Below are 19,081 nucleotides of genomic sequence, written 5' to 3' on the forward strand. Positions count from 1 at the left end.
CTTGAAACGTATCTAGCGCGCTTTGTTCTGCGTTTGCGTTTATTTTTGTCTTTTTTACCCATTATTAAAAGAAATCTACAAAATTTACTACTTATTTATTGGTCTGGAAGAAGGGCGTGAGAAGAAAGTAAATAATTTTGAACAAATCAAACTGTATCCCACTTCTGATGTTAGAAATTAAACGCAAATATCCATATCATTAATATATATATAATCAATTAATCTGACGGTAGACGACAAAAGGCACGGTGATTCTTAAACGCAAACGCACGCCTAGAAGTCTCGAGCAAAAGTGACACGCGTGCGCCACCGCTTAGCTCGGTAGCTTCACTCGGTGTTGCCAACAATTGGTGACTTGGGTTGCAGTTAATATTTAGCTAATTGTAACCTTAGTATCGCGAGTCTGACTTGCACTTGATCGATTATTCATTTATTATGCATAATTTATCTGACTACCGACATTTCCGATTTTAATGTTAACATAAATGTTAAAATAAAAAAAGGTTCTCGGTGCAGAATGTAAAAAATAAAGTCTCTTTTTCGTTTATAGAATTTATTATTATATATTATTAGAATTTACTACATTTAATTTTACTTTATATGCGTATATCTCTAAAACTTTATTTCAGTGAAAACCACATAACATCTCTCCAATGACATATTTAATGAAATTTTTTGGAATCTATTTTTTATCTCGCGGTGTACATATGGATACATGTAACTGCTTAACATGGACACACCTAAAAATATTTTTTTCAAATATAATAGTATAAGTTGAATCGGTCCAGCCGTTTCGGAGAAGTATAGCAACTAACATTGTGACACGAGAATTTTATACAAGTGTATAGAGATAAACCAGATTAAAATTATTGGGTACATATAACACAATCATATTTTAGTGGCTCATCTTGTGTTATTTTTATTGATCTATTTAATGTGAAAATTGGCATGTACTTATCTAACAGCGCCGTAAATATGAAGCATCGAACCATGGGTACCCAAAGACGGTATCTAGTTGACATTATCTGAAAATCATTACGTTATATAAGTAAGTACAATTACATATTATGCTAATATTTTGTATCGTGAGCTCCTACTCCGATCTCGTGGAAACTATTGTTTATACTCTATACAATACAGTCTATCAATTTAATTTATATACATTACTAGCTGCGCACCGCGGTTTCACCCGCGTAAGTCCGTATCCCCTAGGTATATCGGGATAAAAAGTTACCTGTATGTTATTTCAGTTGTCCAGCTGTCTACGTACCAAATTTTATTGCAAACGGTTCAGTAGTTTTTGCATGAAAGCGCAACAAACACACACACATCTATAATCTTTCGCATTAATAATATTAAATAGGATTTTGTATCAGGCAGATGAATTTTTTTTTAAAGTATTATTTGGAGTGATGCGTTTTTTGAAAACCTAAGTCAATGATAAATTACAAAAGATGTTAGGCATCAGTTTTTACCCTTACACCAATTCACAAATTTTCTTATGCAAATATCATCAAGAGGTAAGACTTACATGAACAATTCCTACTATTAGTGCAAGTCTGTTTGTGTTTCACGCCTAGAGAACTGAACTATTTCAAATGGAATTGGTACAGATATAGTTTGGGACCCGAGTAAGGACATAGGATAGTTTTTATTCCGGAAATCACAAAACAACCCTAAGATGCTGAGACTACCTGTCCATCGTGTTTTCTTGTGCTTTGACTTCGAGGACAAAGCCGTTGGCGAAATTATAGTAAGATATAATTATATGTGATAAATTCAGTAATATTAAGATTAACAGTAATATAGAAAATATAAACATTAACAATATTAGAAAGAAACCTGTTATTTTCAAAGTAACGTTTTGAAAATCTCAGCATTATTCGTAACCCATCTTCTAACAATACCAATTCATATTTCATATTGTTGTCATTGTCCGATAATTAAACGTGGGAAGTCCTTTTGAATATTTGTACTTGTATATGGCAGTATATATAGGTATTCTTATCTACACTAAGGAAATCCAACAATATATTATCTCTATTTAAATTCTTTTGTTGAAAATTATGAACATTATTTCTATAGGTATGTGATAAATTTTCATTGTAGTTTTGTACAAGTCGGACCCCGACTTGTGATTCACATGTGTTTAAAATTATTTTTTAAAAATTATTGATTAAAAACGTGAGGTAGTTACGATATGATACAAAATATTACAGGTTGTGTTAGAATAGTAGGTGCCTGTGTGACCACTCATATGAACGGTGTGATCGTAGTATCACACCGTTCATATGAGTGGTTTTATACAGAAATAAAATGTAGGGAGTTGTCCGGCACAGCCTTACCACTTACCGACAACCGTAGCTTAAGTTTATTCTCAAAGTTATTCGTAACGTGAACCACGTTAAACGCATGCGCGTGAATTAGTTCGCTCGGCGGACATTTACGGATATATAATAAAACTATTTTTCATTTGAATGTTGGATTTACACGATCACAATGAAGCTTTGGACGCTAATACTATGCGGTAAGTGCCATTATAAATTAAATTATTTTTAAAAGTTTGTAATGGTTTTATTATGATAATATTTATTTTAAAGAATAAAAATTGTTTTTTTTTAGTTAGTCATATAAAAATTTGGAAACATGATATTACATAGTAAAGGTACTTAATGATTTAATTAAAATTGCATCAATCAAAATAAAGATATCGATTTCAGTAGTCATGCTACATGGTCTACTAATTACGAATGATAGCGATCAAAATCTCAGTTATATTTCAACAAAATATATTATTCCTTTCTACACCGACCTTCAGGTATAGGAATCAACAATAAAATGAAACCAAGTCCAATGTCAGATCGCGTAATATAAAAATTTTGATAAGCCGTAACAATAAAGCTTATCTGAAAGAATTAAATGTCAGATTTATTGTATTAAGAGAGAAGATTTTTGTATTAATTGTTGAAGTCCCTATTAAATGGTGCTATTTGATTCACTAATAGGTACGTATATTTTTGGGCTGATACTAACATAACAACATGAGGGGCTTTTTTATTTATTTTTTATTGTTATATTATATAATTATAATTTTATGGCAAGTATCAATTACTTTATTTTAATACAATTATTATAATAGATGCTTAATTGTAATACCTAACTGTGCCTAACCTTGTACCAGATTTCTTTTTATCGCAAATTGCGTCTTGTTTCTTTTTACTCCAAATATCATAATTATAAACATACTTTTGTTCAACTATAAACGTATTTTTAGTTTAATTTTGGGTGACATTTGATGCTTAGTAGTTTATATGGGAAATATGACACTCGCCTTATACTTAGTTAAAAAGTTATATGGCGTCAAACAAATCTACCCATTTATTTATTTATTTCATTGCAAATATCATAGATTTGTAGAAAGTATACTTTAAGTTTCTTAACTTTTAAAATTTTTAACTAAAAAGATTGATTGACGTGTTGAGATCTTTTTTTTACAAATTAAGTGATTCAAACTTTTTGACGAGATATGTCTATGGTATACAAGATGCTGAAAATAAACAAAAATATCGCGATTTTAACTTTTTTAAAATTGTGTTATACATAATATTTGCGAGATATCAAAACAAAATTTGCACAGATAATTAATTTAATGAATTACCAAACCGTATCGACGCACGTAGGTATAGGTAATCAAAATTAGAGCAATAAAAGTACCGGTCCACTCGTTCTCCACGCATTCTGTTCAATTATTAAAATAAAATAATGTTTGATATGTTATCCAATTCGATTAGTGATCATTGTGTGTTGAAATCAAATTACTTTTAACATAACATACTTTTACTTGTGTCAATATAATATTATTGATCGCTATAGATGAACAGTTAATGCGAATAACGCAATGAATTATATAATTCAGATGACTCGTAGTTAATGGGTATTATCTTTTTTGTGATTGTTATTCGTCTCTACCTTAGAGACGTAACGATGTTACAGTTATATGTGTGTAGGTAGATACTTCATAAACAATATTAATGTTTTATATAACAATTTAAATGGTACCTGCATAACGCAAAATAATTAATAGGCGATGGACATTGATTCAAATGATTGCGGTACGATGTATCATTAAGCACGCATAGTGCACTTTCACTGATGACAGTATCGACCCCGGCAACCTTCGGCGATGACCATCGACCAGTTTGTTACGATGCAATGTGCGACACAGTTTGTCTCACGTAGTATATGATAATTGTTTTTAATGAAAAATCAAACCGCCTTCAAATTGTCAAAACTAGACCAAATTTAAATGGGACCACATGGGTGCACCAGCATACAAAAAAGAATCGTCTAGATGTTTCAGTAAATAACGAATAAAAGTAGATGCAAATCGCAGTCACTGCAACTTGCATAAACATTTGGCATGTGCCTTACAACACTCTTTGTAGCTGCGCAGTTGCATTAGTGTAGTTATCGGTTTAGATACCTAATTTTCTTTAGATTCTTCATAAATAAACATTTTCGATACTCTGGTTTCTATAACTTAATAAGGGAGTTGGTTGAATGATATATATCCGTTCAATGTAATTACAACATTTCAATCATTTAATTTAGATTTTTGTTGTCTATTAACTTAGCTTAAATTTTTCTTTATGGATTTAAAAATAAATTATTAAAAAAAGTCATAAAATAAAGTTATAATAGTCCGAAATACGGACTTTATATAATGATAGTGATGAATAAGTGGTCATATGTGTGTTTAAACTTTCATTCAATGTTTAATGTAAAGTTCTTGTTTGACGAATCATTTATTGTATATTAAATAAATTAATTTTTGATTAAAATTTCACCAATGATAATTTGCATATTATACCTAATTATGTTATATAATATTTTATTGATATTGCACGATTGGAAACCATTCTAAATATTTGATAGTCGAGAAAGTTAAAAACTGCTTATTATTTTCTAATCCTGTATTACCTCCATGTATCTAACTATGTTAGTAATCGCTTTGCATCTTTTTACTTGGTCTTCCTGCACTCTCACCGACCTGTTCTATAAGACAGCTAAACTCGTTCTAATAGTTTCACTTAGTTGATTGCACTTGAAATAAAATAGTGTCAATTATTATTGAAACCCGTATGTGCGTCCACTAGTAGAAGTTAACCTAATTAACCATTTGCATTGCTTGCTTCCTTCTGTTATTTAGCTACTTAGAGTCTACCCGAAAAAACTCATGGGTAAAAAATAAACATACGCTATGAACAAAACATTCGTCACGCGTCGCTTTGGGAACGTCTGTTAAAAAGGCACAATGACAAAAAAAAAGTAAAATAGATTTTAATGGTGAATCTTGTGGTTCTTTGCGATAAAATTCCATGGGTTTTCATATTCTCTGTATTTATAAGTTAAAAAATATTTATAATATTAAGTACCAATAGCTGAATTATTTGTTGAATTCAAGGTTAAAAAAATATAAACAATATAATTTGATTCCATATTATATTTAGTTTTTATACTTGCATTACGATTTTTTTTATTGTTCTGATTCGTTTAAGGTTTGAATATAAGCATAATTGGCGTACAACTATTTTTAATTGTACAAAGTAAATACAGTGGTCGGTGTGATACATAATTTACTTCCTGGTCACGTTGCAAATATTTCAGTCTGAAAGTGAAGGTCAAAGAGCAGATAGTAGCTACCTATAATTGTTAAATATGTCTACAGTTTGTGTACAATTTATTATAATAGGTCTCTCATCTTAAAAAAGGATATTAAGAAATCATAATCAATACGGTATGAATGCAGATCAGAAAGAAATATATATAAATGTTTATAATTTATTAATTTATCAAATTCACACAAAAATAGCAAAAAATGTATAAATTTCTTACTGTAAATATACGTTACATTATACAACAAGTCCCGAGTTGTAGGTATGTTTATTGGGAGCAGTTTGCTATACCTGGGGTTTATAAAAAGCGTGTTAACGTAGACCAAGTTGCAGTTTCCTCTCAATGCCTCGTATTGGCCGGTTTTTACGGAGATCATGCATATGCAACAGGCCGCATGTGCAACATAAACAGTTGCTGTCCTCGAATGCACAGTGCCTTTTCTGGTTATTACTCTCAATGAAATTTAAACTCATATATCAATTGCGTGAGTAATTAATTGGGTAGGTTAGGTACATACTACATATAGTCCGTTATTTCCTCGTAGGACCACTTTTATTATTTAATAATCTGTGCATTTTTTCTTCAATAGCGTAACGAAAGATTTGATAAGTAGGTAAATTAGTTATGAGTTGACTGGTTACAAAGAATTTACATCAGTTATAACATTCTTCCTAGATAGTTAAACACACTGTTATATTATTGATTATGACAAGTTGCAGTCGCAATAGGTCTTGAGAAATCATGATCATCTGGGAGCATTTGAAATTCAGCACACTGAATAGAGAAGCAGGTACTATTTCGGAACATAATTTTAATACTATTATACTTGATAAGCCTCTATATTACTACGATATATTAAATGAAAGTATATATTCAGTTCCTGTTATATCTACCTAGCGAATATAAGTTTGTAATTCTTTCATAAGTTCTATCATATCATATATAATCTATCATAATCGATATGTAATTATGTAGGTATTACTACTTGCATTTATTATTCTGTGGTATTACTGCCGTGTAAATGTTAGAAGTATTCTGACTATTATCATAAATATATATGACTACTATTGTCTGTTTAGCGGCCTTTTTACCCATTAAATGTTTCAGTTCTTCTTAGTGCAATAACTTAAGCCTAAATATCTAAATATCAAAGTACTGGAGGCTGTCTTAATTAGTGGCAAGTACGATTTAGTTCAAAAGTATTTAAACATTTACAATAATTTCTCGTCGTGTACCTATTGTACTTACTTACAGATAGTTGGTTTATACAGGAGTCTTACAAAAAAGCCTTTTTGATCATCACTACATAATATAAAACGTTTAAAAGTTGCTTTCTCTGTTTTTCTCTATGTCCCTATGTTTTTTTTTTTTTTTTTTTTGTCATAGCGGGCAGCTGAGCTGGTGGTTCGCCTGATGGTAAGCGATCACCACCGCCCATAAACATTCGCAAAGGTAGTACCTTCGTGAATGCGCTGCCCGCTTTTTATGGGGTAAGGGAAAAGGAAAGGATTAACGACTGGAAAGAAGGAATGGACTGGGACGGGTGAGGAAAAGGAAACGGGCCTGTATGCTTAAATCTTTAAAACGACGTAACGGATTTTGATGGGCCTTTTGTTAATAGATAGTGATTCAAGGGGAAGGTTATGTGTATAATAACATCTATTAACCAACTCCGAATTTAACGCATGCGAAGCCGCGGTCAATAGATAGTATTGCTTAAAATTAAAATGTAGTTGTGTAAATTGCAAATGTAACGAATATAGTTGCATAAATTACGTTTACATTACATACAATTTACATGAATTACTTATGTTTCACAACGTTATAGATCATGTGTCATGTGAAATGCATATTATTTTAGAATTTTGACTAATCTATGATATTAATTTATTTGTTACACAATCACACACATAAATGGTTGATTTTTATTATACTTATCTAATAAGCAGACGCTGGGCCGCTATCCCGTTTGATGACGAATGAATGAAGCAGTGATGCGATATATTCTTATAGATAGATTAATTTAAATTGGCGTAGAACTGAATAGAGCTTCGCTAGATATTTATGCATACATATTGTCAATGTTCTTAGAAGTACCTATGTACATAGGTAATGATCGCTTATATTGTGCTAAACGCGTTAATGTTCCCACGGTGTAGTACAATGTCATGTCAACTGTAGATATTCACCTTGCCTGTGAACAATACGTAGATAACTTAATAATTACACAAATAAATTACCATTCTAAGGGACTAAAGGAATTGAATAGTCGTATCGAGAAGTTATACTATTGTATGATTTATTTTATACTAGATAGTTCCCGCGACACTTGTGAACTGAACTGAACGTGAACAAACTAGAGGATTACAATAATATTAGGTTCAAGCATGTGTATAATATTTTTCTTTCTGAATTTCTATTTATGTTATAGTGTAGCTGGGCTCTTGGAGTTCCACATCGGTGGTTCCAAATTTAAAATATTTATAAGGCAACAGAAAATTACAATTAAGAACAATTTTTGATAAGACCATGTATAGATGTTATAGTGTAGCTGTGTTCTTGGAGTTCCAGAAATTCAAATTTATACTCACAGCAGGAAATGCTCATTACGTGTAACAATTTTTTGGTATGGCATATTTTTTATATATCTTACGGTTTAGGTAGTCTGTTGTGGTTCTCCATCAGGTGTTACAGTTTCCAAAATAAATTATAGCCTATACGTTGCCCAGACTATACAAAAAAAAAAATCATTCAAATCCGTCCAGTAGTTCTGAAGATTACCGCGTAAAAACAAACAGACACATTTTTTTTGGATTCATGCTCCATTTGTGTTTTAAACCGACTTTAAAGATTCTTATTTATTGGAAAAGGAAGGTTTTAATGTTGTGTAGGATTTTAAATAATAGTACCTAATTATATAGTACGAAGAATAATAATTTTGTAGGTAAGGCAATTATTAATAGTTCTGCTTGCGTAGCTGATATAACACAATATGAAATATTCCGACATAGCACGCACATTATCATAAAATTGGTAAAAAAACATTAATAATATATAAATGATGGATTTCATCCTTCTTTTTAATATTATTAACTAGGGTTAATCGAATCTTCGGATAATAATCTAGTTACTATCTATAATAAAATAGGTAAACAAAAATCGATTCTTTACTCAATATTTAAGTAAACTTGTCTATTTTTGTATGTTAACCAAAAAAGTCATGAACCGTCTAAGTGGATTAAACTAGTTAGTCTCGTGTAATGTGTATCAGATAAAGGCAGAACGGACATTTTCTTAGCGGTGACAGTCACGCTGACCCACTTGCTGGTTGCAACAGAGCCACCAAGCTTGACGACAGCTTGCCGCTCTCCTGGGTCCCTCCCTTGACTATTATTTACTACTGTTATAAATGCTAGGCGATAAATTGTCATGATTACATGTTACCTTGTTTACGTTATTCGTAATTAAATATATTACCTAGTTGTGATATATGGCGTGAATAACTGGAATTACGAACGAACCTGTGGGCAAAAGCATGTATTTCTTCAGCATCTATGTTATTTTGGAAAAAAATTACATCACTGCAAGTATCATCACATTCCGTCGAGTAGTTTTCCATGAAAAAGAAACAAATCCTTGCTTTAGTCATCTCATAATCGAAATGCATATTCCTCAACCATCACGTTTATAATATTATAGATATCTGCAGGGAGCCTAATCCCTAGATCATGATCTCTTTCAGATTAAAGCGGATGCCCGTTTTAATTTGATTTGTAATAAAAGAGATCCATTCTTTCATATAAGGTAATCAATTCTTTTGTAAACAATTATAAAACAGTAAAGGATGTATCGGCAGAAGATTATTAGATAGTAGTAACTACATACATTTAAGTCTCATGGATCATGCATTAAATTGCTAAAACTTACCAACACCTACTCATCCGCTAGCACGTTAATGTTATGCATGAGAAATTTCACGATAAAACGATTTGATGCTTCAAGAATTTTTTCGATTCCATTGTAAACAAATACACTGTTGCAATGTACATGCAAATATCAGATTTTTAGAGGTTAATAACTGTGTACAAAGTATAAAAAAAGAATAGCGTTTCATCACGACAATGAATAACGATGAAGAAACAGTAGCCTACATGTAGTTTAATTATAGACTATTTGCAGCTATCAATTCATTATGTAGGTACTGTTAAAATGATGCGTGAAGGTCAAATGAAGAAATGACCATGCGATAAGGTTATGATAAACCACCAAGTCTAATTTACTACTTTACTTTAGGTAAATTTAATAACTTAAAGGCTTTAGCATTTTATTGATGGTACTATTTAACTAAACTAAAGTAAAGACAAAGCGAACAAAAATACATAAAATACGGTCCTCATTTGCAGTTGCAGAGGTAAGGCCGCTTCAAGTGAGACGGCCGCTTTTAAGGGGTAAATTTAGAATGGGAAGTGTGAGGAAAAGGATACCTACATACGGCACCCTAATTTAACGAAACACAGTAGCATACTACCTACAAATTTACGCCGAGCTTCTGTGGACGTGTAGGGCCTTCCCTGATTCAATTCGTGTAGAAGCGTGCTTGACTCTCCTTCTAAAATTATTCTTAGATTAGGTTTATCATGTTTCTATTTGTTTTATATAAATAAATTATCCATACATACTACCTATCCATAAGCGAATAACTTCCTTGACCCAGTTAATATTTGTTGCAATGATTAGAATTTAAAAAAATCTGAGTATATTAAATTCTGTTTGTGACACAAGTCCATTAACAATTAGGCGATTACAAAAAGTAGAAGGTTGTCAATTTAATTGAATTCATAATGTATTGGTTTCGTATTAGATAACGTTTGCACAAGGTCATAATTTTATTTAACTCTTCAAAACGAATGTACAAAAGAAAGAAAACATTAAAAAAATCATTTATAATTAACAGCGACATTAACGTCACTTTTTTATATAAGTGTATGAATATATTGATTCACAATATTTAAGAAGAACATAAAAATACCTATAAGCCACGTTATTAAAGTAACTTTGAATTAGGTGGCTAAAATTTTTAAGATATTTATATTTATATAGGCCTTGGTCTGGTCTGGTATCTGGGGTCTTACCACAGATACTAAGTACTAAGGACCTACGTATTATGTCCTAATAGTGGATTAATCCATTCGTAGAAAACGCTTCAATATTTCTTTGGTCGTATTTTTCTATCAAAATTAATTAATTATAATTTAAGTCTGCAACTTAAGTTAGTGCACATGAAATATGTATCTTTATAAGAATTTTAAATCCATTTGCAACATTCAATGAGTGCCATATCAGTGGATATATATTATAGGTACTTGTGAAGATCGAGCCATTTGTGGATAAGTAGCACCTTACATTAATTTATTGGTCGTTGAGTTAATCAAGAAATTTACATTTTCTTGTGGGAGCTAACAAATAACAAGCATCAACAGCGAATATTTTTCAAAATACCTGTGGATTCGCTCACTTGTATCTCAATAGTTATCTCCTATACATATTGCTATCGTGAAATAGGGATGAGCATTAGGTTTTAAATTTTTATAGTATACTAGGTAAGTATATTGTTTTTATAGGTTCGAAATTCAAAGCCTTATGATTTATAAAAATATCTTATCAAACGGCGAGGTGTGCAGAGGTAGAGTGAATTACATTTCTCTATTGGACGAATAAGAAAAATGCAAATTCTGTGGAGAAAGGCTATGATAACATAAACACTGCATACTAAGGTTGCGACAGTCGATGCCAGAGCATTGCAAATCTCGAGGTTATCTTTGAGCTTTCGAAAGTCAATGTAAGATATAGAGCATGGAGCTCCCTAGCCAGGACTTCAGTTATTGCTTAACTTGTATTAGTCATTACATATTTGTTACTGGATTAACAACTTTATGTCGTAATTGTTGTATACAAGCGAGTGGATAGCATAATAATGCATGTTACGCTCTCAGTTTTATATCTCTATATATAGTACACGATTTAGAGGCGATTTCATTGTTCCATGTGTTGTGATTAATAAATAGCTGGATGGTCTATACTTAAAACAGGCCAAAAAACATGACTGAATTATCTATCCAATATCTACTTATTACATTTTCATGTCAAGATGAGATAATTGTTGAATTAGTACTGACATCCATATTCATATGTTACATAATATAATCCAGTAATGCAAGCCAATTTTTTTCGAATTCCGAATCATAACATTTCGGATACATGATAATCTTATTCGTGACCGTTTAAGCGTGGCCATACAATCTCACCTAATCAGTAAACACGACGCTTATGTAATCACTTTTGGCGTCACTTGGTGGACGCGTTTCGCTTTCACTGTAATGACTGCTTTCTATAATTTGGGTGAATCTGAGCGACAATCACGTTTTATGACACTAAATGTAAATTATCTATACGACTCTGAACGTGACAAATTTTTGCTTCCTCAGCCTCGTAGTTTGAAAAGAGAAGATCAATTTTCGTTAAGATTAAATAAAAAAAAAAATAATAAAAAAGATACGAGTTAATATCTATACTTGGTTTTAATATATACGTAGGTATTTATAGATACTTATTTCTTGCTCAGGACCTATATAGCTTATCTTCTCATATTCCGCTTTTTTTTGTCATAGTCATAGTCGACAATGGAGGTGGTGGGTCGCCTGATAGTAAGTAAGCGCTACCACCGCCCATGAACATTTGGGGAGGTGTAAGGTCGAATACAGACCTGACGCCTCTTCAAATGAATTGCCGACTGCATCTTGGAAAGGGATTAGGAAAGGATTGAAGAGAGGAATAAAGGAAAGGACTGGGAAAGGTAAGGAAGAGGATATGGGCATCCGGCTCCCCCACTTTCCAAACGAAGCACAGCAGAATGCTGTTACACGCCGGTCCCCTGTGGGGGTGTGGCACTTCCCCGGTGCGAGCTGGCCCAATTCGTGCCGAAGCGTGCTCGACTACCACATACAACCGCATGGAATTTTTGAAATTTGATTTCTTCGAAAAGTACAAAATTAAAAAAATTTCGGTTACACATAATTTTAATCAATTTGTGTGCTTATAAGTAGATTTTCGAATAATATTAATAAATCAAAGCAAATATAGAGTACGTTAAGCAAAACATAAGAAACAGTGTTTTATCATTACAATATTTATATTTTGTAGAATTAAATTAAAATAAAACACCAAAATAAATTAATATTTTCAAGTATTAACATGTTATTAAGCAATGTTACGTTAATTTAAGATATAAACATAGTTATATCCGACGTAATCTATACATATAAATAGTTTTATATAAAATATGTATAGATAACTTTCGTTCGTCTAAACGCTTAAGCAATCCATAACTTTCTAGCACCTAAGAATTCATTAGAAAAGCATTATATTATGATGGAAATATTAAGTATTAAACTTGTGCAATAGGTTACTTTAAGTAGATACGGTAATTGAATATATTATTTGTTGAATGCATAATTGTATCATAGTTCATCAAATTCTAAAAAAGGGCCTTTACATGTTCTGAACCTGTACTCTCCAATTGAAAAAATTGATATAATGCAGACATATATTTAATTATTTGTAACAATTTTCCAATATCAGATTTAATGATTTTTCCATCATCAGACTTGAATTCATCAGTGCTTATGTGATAAATTTGTCATTTATGGTCTATTTGCGAATGCATATATAATTTATTTATACTTAGATTTCGATTGAAATATGGTTTCGATATCCAAAGCTCAGTCGTGAGTGATTAGAAGACAATAAACATCCGTTTGTCCGTAATTTAGCGAGTACCTAACAACATTTGAATGCCATGAGGCTAATAAGACATTTACAGTGGTCACGATATTCCAAGTTCCTTGTAGACAACAAATAAGAATGCAAATTTAATGAAATTATTATGGATTTTCAAGCAGTGGCAGAATATTAGGTTATGTTTTGATCAAATAAAAATGCATGAATTAATTATTAAATGAATGAAAAAATGATTGGTAGCTATGATAATGTGATTTATTTTGATACGGTTGTATTTTTTTATAAAACAACATTCGATAAGACCTTGCCAAAAAACCGACAAAGCTTTCAATTCCGCCATTCTCCACCAAAATATTGTGTGATATTTTCATTATGTTATGAATGTAATGTAGTGTTAGAAATATTTTTATGAATTCACGTTGATTTTGTTACACTCACTGGAGGCCCATATCCTTTTCCTTACCTTTATTCCACTCGTCAATGCTTTCTTAATCCCTTTCCTATTTGAAGGCGTAAGGTCTGCAGTCGACCTTTCGTCTCTGCAAATGTTAAATCAGGCGACCCACCAGCACCTTTGCCGAAGATGACATAAAAATACTGTAAGTTGATCTTCAACTGGCAAATGCAGGTAAAATAGTTTTATTTGACGACATTCGGATCTTTGCAGTGTGTTTCTTCAGAGTGCTCTAAAATTATAACTGATTATTTTTATCACCTTACATTTACCTAAGCATGTATAGTATTATTACTGCTAATGTGCTCAGCATATGGATCTATATTAGTTCACTTCTTAAAACATTAAAATGTTGATGAAGTAGTAGTTCACTTCTAAAAACACTAAAATGTTGATGAAGTAGTTATTACTGATTAAAAAATGACGTGTTTTTGTGGCACAATTGAAAACATTCAAAATTTTAAGCTTACCTACTTACCTACTTATTTTTTTTCATTACAAGATCAAAAATCATGGCACCCAATACCTATTGTTTGTTGTATTTAATTATTCAGGTTATGTTTAATCTTTTTGAGTCTCTTCGAAAATCTTATTCTAAAATGTAAGTGCTAGATGACGTTTTTCATACAGAGGAACACACGGGTAAAAGGTTTACATATTTATTCCATTGTATGTGTGATGTCATCACGTCATTTTTCGTTTTCATTTAAATTCTCATGACCACCGAACAACTTAGTCAGCAATACTATAGGTTGCGGGTGGCGTTCAACTCAAAGAGTAGCAGTCCACTAAACATAATCTAACAATTAACAGAAACATTAGAATAATTTAACACATTATAATAGTAACGGTGATGTTAAACAATAAAATAACTTTACAGATTCTTCTTCGTCTTTAATTTTAATAATACTTTAATCCCTCGAACACTTGCAACTAAGCCCTACATCTGAATTCTGGATATATCGGCCTACAATTTATGTATATATATTTAACATCTATTACATTTCAATCACTTATAGATACATAACAATAGATAAATTTTTATATCATGGAAAGAGACAGAAGCATTGTGAAGGAGAAGGTTATTGATTGTAGGGCAAAAACTTAGAGGTCATCTTATAGCAACTCCAAATTATTGCACTCTTTGCTTGCTTATGTTATGTCTACACTAATATTATAAAGAGGAAAACTTTGTTTGTTTGGTTGTAATGAATAGGCTCAAAAACTACTCGACCGATTTTAAAAATCCACGAGTAACATAGGCTATATTTTATTTTGAAAAAAAATAGGGTTCCGTAAGATATTTTCGATTAACTGAAAAAAATCAACCAATGAAGTTACTTATTTTGCGTACGCTGCCTAAACTACAAAAGATAGAACCATAAAATGTTAGAATTAATTGTAGATCTTATAAATATCTACAAAAACGTCCGCGACACACCATACCTATCTATGTCGAGTGAGGCACAACAACCACATTTTTATTTAAAAATCATGAATTTTTTTGGACTACATTTAAACGCGTTTATTTTACTCACGCTATTAATCCTTATCAAAATAAATTATTTCATCAATAAGTACAGTTTATGTTGATAATATTAGGTCTTTGAATGATTATAATTGGACGTTTAGTTTTGAAGTTGTGGTGAAATTAAAATATTACGATTTCTGCTGCACGGCCCGTTGTGAAGTGGGCGTCGATAAACTGTTTTCGCGTGAAAGAGCACCTTACAAACTTCCATATATTCATCTATACCTAAAAACTTTAACGTTTATAATCTTAGCAGGATCTGGCTATAGATGTACCACGGGCGAAGCCGGGGCGGACCGCTAGTCTTCAATATTTGTGCTAAAAGGAGCGTACCTACTTGCATTAAATATTTCAAATTAATGCTTAAAAAATACTAATATTATTTAATTTTATTTCATTGACGTAAATGGAAAAGCTACTAATTGTATTGATCTAAAATTCGTATCTGTAACATAATGATCGTTTAGTTAAAATATCGCCCACATCATGGTGTAGTCACAGTAAATGATCCATAACCCGAATTTTGCTGTGGTCCGATTGTCATGTTGCGTCGAGTTGAATTTCGCGATGTGGATCGTTTCGCAAATAATATATTTTTACTTGTTTCAGTCATCCCCAGTATAACATCAATTACGATTTCATCAAACGGAAACAGTCCAGAAACTAAAATTGTAAGTCACGTGGAACTAGAAACACTCAATGATTTCAAAATGATGACAGACAGATCGGACAACTCAGCAACCAATAGATATAAAGCCACAAGAGATTTGAAAATAAATTCTACCAAGATTGGGATCAACGAAAGATATCGAAGGTTAATTCCATACATGACATTTTATTATGCCAACGACATTGCCACACCGCCTACGTTAACAAGACAGGAAGAGGCGAAATCTGTAGAAGTAGAAAAGGCACATATTATAGAGACGGGCAATATAGCACCAAACCAAAGAGATGAGAGAGTTATTCATACATTTGGCAGACATAAAAATATTCCAAGATATCAAGGTAACCGCCTCACCCAACATAATATTGCTTCAGCGAATCCCACAAAACTATACTTAAAAGAAATGATTCCCGTATTTTATCAGCCGACTGAAAACACAAATCCTAATTTTAATCCTGTCCCAATTGGCTTCAGTGTCCAGGGAGAACGTAATTATGATAGATATATTGTAAAACCAAATAAACCTTCAATTAGGGTTCCATTTGCTCAACCTACCAGAAAGCCATATTTAAACGTGCACCAAAATGAGGACGCAAACATACAATATTATCTGTCGGAAAAAGAAGAGGCTACGAAATATAAGCTAGTCCCTTACGAACAGACACCTCCTATAAAATTCCATGACCAAACAGACGAAATCGAAGTTAACAGACAACAGTATCATCCAGTTGTTATTCCCAAGGAATCCGTGTATATAAAACCAAAACCAACCCAATCTCAACATACTTATCAGAATTATGATCAGCAATATAAGACAAGGAGACCTCCGACAACCATATCTGAAATGTATTACGAAAAGCAAACGCCAGTTGTAACTTTAGCAGAGCCTGTAATTGAAGGTGGTTTTAGACCAATAATACCTTCGCAAGTACATGCTACTGAAAGTCCCCATATAAAACCACAATCGTATCATGAACGAGTACCCGAATTTGATCAAATTCCAGAAGAAATACCTAACAGACAACCTAATTATCAATATGTTTTAGAAGAACCCTCTTACATATCTAAGCCTACCCATAATGAGAAAACAAAAACTGTGAGCTTAGCAGATCTTCTAAATTCTTTGCAGATAAATAAATCTATACCTAAGCCAATAACAAAAGATAATGTCAGTGCTTCAATAGCCACATTACTCCAGGTTTTAAATACATTAAAAGCACAACAAAATGAAGTTGAAGCACCAGTTCTAAGTACTCCAAAAGCATTTGAGGCCCCAGAAGTTATAATAAAAACAACACCAGCACCTCCAACACCATCTACTTTAGACTCACCACAACATAGCGTGGAATTTAATGAAGAACATTACTTAGCTCCCGTAAATACACCCTCTCAACATTTAGATGGTGAGTAGTTTCGGATTAATTTTATTTTAAATAACTTTATTTGAATTGCAAAACAATTTAATGAAGATATTAAAGGATACTTTTGAATTATTTGTACAGTACTGTATTCTAAGTCCGTTATTTATTATCTTTATAAAATCATAGAATTTATATAAATGATATGTATGCTGGATTTTATTTTGAATGGCCTAATCAATACAATTGAAACTTGTATCAGATTTTCCAACTGGTGGAAGCAGTCAACAGTTTCCACTTCAAATACATTCAGACGATGAAGGCGGTACACCGGGTCGACCAGGTGTAGATTATCCCATCTTAACCGTCATTCCACCAACTAAATTTGACTGTAAGACACAACGCTACAAAGGATTTTTTGCGGATCCTGAAACGCGGTGCCAAGTAAGTTTACGTGTACTTATATAATATTATTATTATTACCTATGTATTTTATTCGTGTCATACTGTAACTTTTTATTTATTTCTCAGGTATGGCATTACTGCGATTTAAACGGCGGTCAAGCATCATTTTTGTGCCCCAACGGCACAATATTTTCACAGGCAGCTTTAACGTGTGACTGGTGGTTCAATGTGCGATGCGCCTCTACAGCTCAACTTTATGTTTTAAATGAGAGTCTCTACAAGTTCATATTACCGCATTCTCCGAAATTCCCCGAAGACTACAGTGGACCCTTAGTTGACAAGTAAGTAATCCTAATAATTAACTGAATGTATATGTAAACTTGTATGTTTGAGGTGAAAATTAAATACGTATATTGACAAAATAATGATTCGCTTGTTTCTTGTTACAGATATCTAACCTTAAAATTTAAAGAAATGGAAGAACAATTTAAGAAAAACAAAAACAAAAGTAAAACGGCATCAGAAAAGGTGGATGATGAAGGTACAAACGAAAAGATTCCTGAAGCGACCAGTAGAGAGGACAAGGGAAGCGATGATGGGGGTACATCAATAAGCAACGCAGGTGTAATTGTTGAATCTGCTGGTGCCAGTGGCAATGTTGAGAGATTACAGGAGTGATAGGATGTATGCATATCTGTTAAATTTAAACTTATGGACGAATTGTTATCAAAATACCTGTTACGAGATATTCATAATCCTAAGTCAACTGTGATAGTTTTAGTTATGAACTATTTATAAATAAATCCATTGATCAGATGTCATTTTCTTAGATGATCGAAGAGTAATATACGAAATAGCAATAGAATATTAAGAATTAAACTTGCCATATTTCGCCATGTTTAATTCGATTAAGTTAGGTGTAAGATTATGTAGTATTTTATTCTGTAAAATTATATTCTTGAGGCCAGAAGTCTAGAAATTTTATAATTAATATATATTATTTTACCTTGATATGTTTGTATTTTTGAATGTGTTAATGAAGCATTCCTATTTATTTCTAATAAAGCTGTGAGCGGTGTGCAATATGAATATATAAGTGTTAATTTTATTTGAAAACTATCAATTTATGTATGATATTTTGAATCGGTGCAATAAATTGCTAATATTTCATTGTTTTCATTATATTTTATTCA

General features: G+C 31.9%; 1 protein-coding gene across 1 annotated transcript; it reads left to right on the forward strand.

Moving 5' to 3' along the window:
- Nucleotides 1-2,306: 2,306 nt before the first annotated feature.
- On the forward strand, nt 2,307-19,064 carry LOC119839487. Its single transcript, XM_038365776.1, has 5 exons — nt 2,307-2,527; nt 16,068-17,528; nt 17,746-17,927; nt 18,015-18,229; nt 18,338-19,064. The coding sequence occupies exons 1-5, from the start codon at nt 2,500-2,502 to the stop codon at nt 18,564-18,566; spliced, it is 2,115 nt and encodes a 704-aa protein (XP_038221704.1). The 5' UTR covers nt 2,307-2,499; the 3' UTR covers nt 18,567-19,064.
- The last annotated feature ends 17 nt before the right edge of the window (nt 19,065-19,081 follow it).

This window comes from Zerene cesonia, chromosome 3, assembly GCF_012273895.1.
Source record: "Zerene cesonia ecotype Mississippi chromosome 3, Zerene_cesonia_1.1, whole genome shotgun sequence".
Lineage (NCBI taxonomy): Eukaryota > Metazoa > Arthropoda > Insecta > Lepidoptera > Pieridae > Zerene > Zerene cesonia.

Excerpts from the sequence above, each read along its gene's own strand:
- LOC119839487 (XM_038365776.1), top strand. The coding sequence starts at position 2,500 with ATGAAGCTTTGGACGCTAATACTATGCG. Across the intron at positions 17,928-18,014 it reads ATCCTGAAACGCGGTGCCAA|GTATGGCATTACTGCGATTT; the intron begins GTAAGTTTACGT and ends TTTATTTCTCAG. Across the intron at positions 18,230-18,337 it reads AGTGGACCCTTAGTTGACAA|ATATCTAACCTTAAAATTTA; the intron begins GTAAGTAATCCT and ends TTCTTGTTACAG.